This window comes from Mandrillus leucophaeus, unplaced genomic scaffold (genome assembly GCF_000951045.1).
Source record: "Mandrillus leucophaeus isolate KB7577 unplaced genomic scaffold, Mleu.le_1.0 Scaffold517, whole genome shotgun sequence".
NCBI lineage: Eukaryota > Metazoa > Chordata > Mammalia > Primates > Cercopithecidae > Mandrillus > Mandrillus leucophaeus.
The window spans coordinates 1651449-1657146 of NW_012105553.1; the positions used below are offsets into that span (position 1 = coordinate 1651449).

The 5698-nt window shown below is 42.6% G+C and overlaps 1 protein-coding gene across 1 annotated transcript in view; it reads left to right on the forward strand.

Annotated features, from left to right (window-relative positions):
- Positions 1 to 5698, forward strand: part of ABCA13 (ATP-binding cassette, sub-family A (ABC1), member 13) — a gene marked incomplete at its 3' end in the record, with an annotated part of 190275 nt that overhangs the window by 117823 nt on the left and 66754 nt on the right. Inside the window, exons 21-22 of the mRNA XM_011996501.1 lie at positions 5134 to 5301; positions 5609 to 5632. Coding sequence (XP_011851891.1) covers positions 5134 to 5301; positions 5609 to 5632 — 192 coding nt within the window. The remainder of the gene's footprint in view (positions 1 to 5133; positions 5302 to 5608; positions 5633 to 5698) is intronic.

A 5698-nucleotide genomic window follows, 5' to 3' on the forward strand; every position in this document is an offset into this window, starting at 1 on the left:
GGGCAGCAGAAATTAAATTTCAGATATGACAGCAAGTGCCCACTGTATCTCTTGGGATAAGCTGAGTTGGAGAATGTGGCTGGAACTTCAGGTTGGGTGGGGGCTTCCTACTGCTTCCTACTGCCTCTTTAGATCTAGACCTTTGGGTCCACCTGTGCACATTTATCCCCTATTTGCTGATTCCAGGCCTGATCTAGCCAGAGAAGGAGAGTCTGATGGGTGCTGCCTTTTACACATGGTGGTTTTACCAGATCCCAAAAGTATAGCCTGATGAATGTCAATCTCAACCTTTGTCCTAGATGCTTCTCCTTACCTGGAGCCTGGTACACCTGTGCTGAAGAAACTTGGAATTTTTCTTCCAGTAGTCCTTGCTACTGGGGTAGAATGTGCACTTTTCTACTTTATAATCCCCTGTATGTCAAAATTATTATTTTGTTAAATTGAAGAATAACATCCAGAGCAGGAACATTATAAATGCATTGAATGAAAATTAATTTGCATGCAGTTACAAATTATGAACTAGAGGTTCTTTGCTATAAGGGAATACTCCATGGCAGAGCCCTCATGCAATGGGTTTAATTCAATTTATGTTCTCAGGAGCGAGTTGGCCCCTAAGGGAATACTCACCTATGTCTATTGTTCTGACCTAGTTGTATCTGTGCATTGGTATGCTACAAAAAGGGATCTCTTTGGAGCAAGAAGAACACTGAGCCTGTGAAATGCTTGGGTGAGAGAATTGGAGAAGGTTTAGAGAACTTCACACTCAGAAAAAAAACAAAAACAAAACAAAATGCAGAGTGTGAAAGTCCAAGGGCTTCTATGCATGTTATTAGACATGTGCATGCAGCTTGGAGTCTTGAGGCTGGACCCAGACAGCTCTCTGCCTTGCAGATGCTCTGCCTGAGTTTGCTGCCATCCTTTTCCTTTCTGCTTTGCTGTGGTTACATTCAGACAACAAATGGGGTCTGTGCACATTAGGGGCAGTGGGTGAGGGAGGAGGCTGTGTCTCCTGCCATAGAGCAGGCAGCGGAAACTTAGGTGAAAAAAGGAAAGAAGTCTGTATCCTTGAGCCCGGCCACACGATAGAAAATGGAGACTGGCTTGAGCTGACCGCTCCCTGTCAGACTCCTTCAGGTGTTACTGACACAATGCAGGGGTTCAGTTGCTTGGCAGGTATCAACCCAATGACCACAACCAAGGAGGATTTAGCAATGAGATTTAAGTAAGGAGAACACCAGGGATGGTTCCCAAAGTAGTGCCTCCGAGCTGGGGACTGGGTTAGGTTTTATCAACATCCTGTAATGAGGATCTGATTGACTGGATCCTGCCCTGGGTGATGCCAGAGTTCAATGCAATTGGATCCTGGATCCTGCCATGTAGCGTCCGCTTCTTAATTCAGTCCCCGCTCCTCAGTCCGAGCACTCCGGTTCCCGCTGTGGTTGGATACTGGTTCATCTGGGCATGCTCGGGTTATGTAACCTGAGGGTCCATGGCAACTGAAAAAAACTCGCAAATTTCTTACGTAAAAGTTGAACCAGATGGGCCGGGTGCGGCTAACATAGACAGCAGACACCACTCCACCTGCCCAGCCCCTCAACCTCCACATGCGGAGTCTCACTCCTCTCCTCCCTGTCTGAGCCAGGCATTAACACAGACACAGCCTCGCCTAGCCCCACGTCACTCAGCTCCCGGGACTTTCCCCGGGCTCCTCTCGCATCCTTCACCAGCTGTCTCCAATTGCGTGCCTGGCTGCTGTATGTGGCAGAAGGACCCAGGCTGTGTCCAGACCCTTTCTCTTCTCAGTCTATGCTCACATGCTAGGTAATCTTATCCAGATTCATTTGCAACCTAAAAATTCCAATTACTTCCTGACAACTTCCAAATTTCCTTCTCCAGCCAATACCTCCCCTGACCTTCATGCTCATGTGTTCAGTTGCATTCCCTCTCAGATGTTTAACAGGCCCCTCAACTCTACTCATGCAAAAAAAAAAAAAAAAACCTCTTCATCTTTCCATGTAATTTTTCCCTCCCCTGGTGTTCTTTCCCTCAGATGCCAGGGACAACAACGCTGGCATACTTGTTTAGTCTGTCTTTCTTTTTTTTTCAGTTAGAAAACTCTCCCTTCTACCTTCCAAATGTTTCCATGATCTGGCCATGTTCCACTCCCTCCACCAGCACCTTTCTGATCCGAACCAGCTCTCCCTTCCTCCTCCCCTTGCCTCGATCCCTAATGCAGTAGCCAGAGTGATCCTTCCAAAACATCATCAGACGGTGTTACTCCTTTGCTGAGAGTGCCCAGTGTCTTCCAGTCTTATTTGGAACTAATGTCTGATGTCTAAGGGAAGCCACTGCTAGGTCCTGCTGTCTGGGGGGCACATCCCTCCCTCTGCCCTCCCAGGCACTCTCTTCTCCACTTCACTGGCTCCTTTGCACCCAGCTCAGAGCCTTTGCACCTGCTGCTCCCTCACCTGCAGTGTGCTTCCCTAATGATGCTAAGAAGTCCTTTGTCTTGCACCTCCAGCACGGCCCCAACCCCACCTTATTTTCCTCCAGGTCACCTGTGACATGCTGACCAGTTTGCCCCTATGGCTGTCTGCGGGTAGTGTTCCTGCACTGGAGTGTGAACCTCATGGAGGCAGGAGTTTTGTCTCCTGTGTTCACAACTCTCAGTCCAGCACCTATCTTGGGCCTGGCACTTGGCAGGTGCTCCATAAGTATTTTTTGAATGAATGAATGAATAGTCCTATAAGATTTCTGTTCAAGTTCCACTCCCAAATCGCTTGGGAATAAAAGAAACTTATAAAATGAATGACAATAATAGATGAATTGGAGTCAAGAAGTTGCAGGCTTTGTAATAATCTATTGACTGGTTTAGTTCCCCCCACAGTGAGATTTTGAGGTTTGGTTGAGGTGGTGGTGACAGTGGCACGAGTGCTCTGATCATGGATTAATGTTCATCAGTTCCTGAGAAGTCTTCACCGCCACTAAATCTACCTCAGCTGTGCCGGGGGCTCCATCTCGGGGCGGCCTCCAGAGCTCAGCTCCCAACCTTGACTTTTCAGCAGTCTTCACATTTCCTTGGAACATATATTTGTTAGCTCCCTTTGGTCCCTTGAATGGTTCATAATTTTTCTTTGCAAAAGAAACTGACAGTGGTTTTGAAAAAAAATTTAAAGTTTTATTTTGACAGAAATATTACCTAAGTGTTGACCTACACATGATACCTTCCCATAATTGGTGCAACATGGAACTAGGCTTCCAATATCAGTAAGAATAGAGTGATATAAATAAAATGTGATGAAGCAAATAAATTCTGATGATGTAAACTAAAGTATTTATGGTAGAACAGCGGTATCTAGGGAAAGTGTATAGATTCATGTGTATGTTTATAGACATAGACGTTATATGTTTGTGGTATTTTTCAGGTTGTTTTAAATTTTAAATTACCTGTATTTGTCATTTAATTCCACATATGGTGTTTTGCATTTTGTCAATTAATAGGTATTATTCTAAAGATTTTCTTTTTTGGCAAAATGATTGGTCTTTTAAAAAACTGATTGTTTCCAGGAAGATACTGATAAGATGTCCATGAAATCTCAGAGGTGGGGGCTGGTGATACGGAGGATGGGGACCTACTTCTAGAGTCTTTCCAGATGTTCCCCAGAGTCTTAGGAGCCTCTCCACCTGCAGCGGGCAGAACAGGAGCCTCCCAGACTGCACTGCTGAACTTCAGAGCAGGGCAAATCCAGGTTTTATCCACCTCACATATGAATAGCCACATATGATTTCTTTTTAATCATTGTGTTAGTGGCTGTGAATTTTGAAAAGCCTAAATTTTCTTTAAAATTTTGTTATTTTCATATTTATTTTTAATAGTATATATTAAAAATGTACAACACAATGTTTAGATAAACACACAAAGTGACATGATTACTACAAACAAACGAGCATATCTGTCATCTCAGAGTTATCTTTGTGTGTCGTGCGTGTGTGTTAAGAGCACCTAAAATCTACTTTCTTAGCAAATTTCAGTATGTAATACAATATTGGCAACTATAATTCTCATGCTGTATATTGCTTCTCTAGATGTGCCCATTCTACATAACTGCAACTTTATACCCTTTGACCAACATCTTCATTCCTCCCACGTTCATTCCTGGTAACCACGACTCTATGCTTTGTTTCTATGGGTTTGACTTTTAAAAAGTTTGACTTTACATGTAAATGAGATTGTGCAGTAGTTTTCTTTTTGTGGCTGACTTACATCACTTAGCTTACTTCTGGGTTCATGCGTGTTGCTGCCAATGGCATAATTTCCTTCTTTTTATGGCTGAATAATATTTTATTGTATATAATGTCACATTTTCTCTATTCATTCATCTCTTTAGAAACATTTTGGCTGATTCTATATCTTGGCTTTTGTGAATAATGTAAATATCTCTTTGGGATGTAATTTCATTTCCTTTGGCTTTATACCCAGAAGTGGGATTTCTGGATCATATGGTAGTTCTATTTTTAATATTTTGAGAAATCTTCATACTGTTTTCCATAATGGCTGTAGCAATTTACATTTCCACCAACAGGGCACAAGGTTTCCCTTTCCTGCACACCCTCACCAACTCGTTATTTCTTGTGTTTTTGGTAACAGCCATCCTAACAGGTATGAGGTAATAGCTCACTGTGGTTGATTTGCATTTTCCTGATGATTAGTGAAGTTGAGCACCTTTTCTTTCACCTGTTTGCCATCTTTATGTCTTCTTTGGATAACGTCTGTTCAGCTTCTTTGGCCTTTTAAAAAATGGATTTATTTGTTTTTCTGCTATTGAATTGTGTGTGTTCCTAAGAACAGAGCTTCGGGAAGTTAAGAGTCAGGCCATTTGGTGGAGAATTGCATGTTCTCTTTTATATGTTCAAGAACATGCTGTCTTGCCTGGCTGGCTAGCAGCAGAGCCGGGAGTAAAATTTGGGCTTCTGTATTTCCACAGCCAAGGGCTCTTTCTCCTACTGTGGAATGCACAGAAGCAACTGACATGATTGTTTGTTCTCTGTGTTTCCTGAGACTAATGAGAATAAACTAAAATCTTACAAATAAGTATGTGTGTTTCTAACCTATATCATTGCTATGTTTTCTAGGAAATTGAAAAGATATGGTCCTTGCCCAATCAGCTAAATTGTGAAAGTCTTGGCAAGAATCTTTCTAGCACCTTGGAAAGCTTCAAGAACAGCTTGGAAAATGCCACTGACCAGGACTGCACATGCCAGCCGAGGCTGGAGACGGTGCAGCAGCACTTGCACATGTATGCTCTGATATTCTTTCATGCCCTCCCCAGTACTTCCATTCATAGAGAAGATGTCTAGCACTTTTAAAATGTGAATTTCAGACAGTAGTCTGTACAAATACTCTTAATGTACAGATTAATATGCATTCTCCAAACATCAAAGTTTTCCATGACAATTTTTGAGTGGTAAAATGTAACAGCAGCATTAATCAGAAGGCTAACTTTATTGGCGACCAAGATATTAGATAAAAGAATGTAATCCACAATGCTTGGTGGCAAATGCCTGTAATCCCATCTAATGGGAGGCTGATGTGGGAGAATTGCTTGAGGCTACGAATTTGAGACCAACCTGGGCAACATAGCAAGACCCTGTCTCTAAAAAGTAAAAGCAACAATAACAAAACAGTTAGCAGGATTTG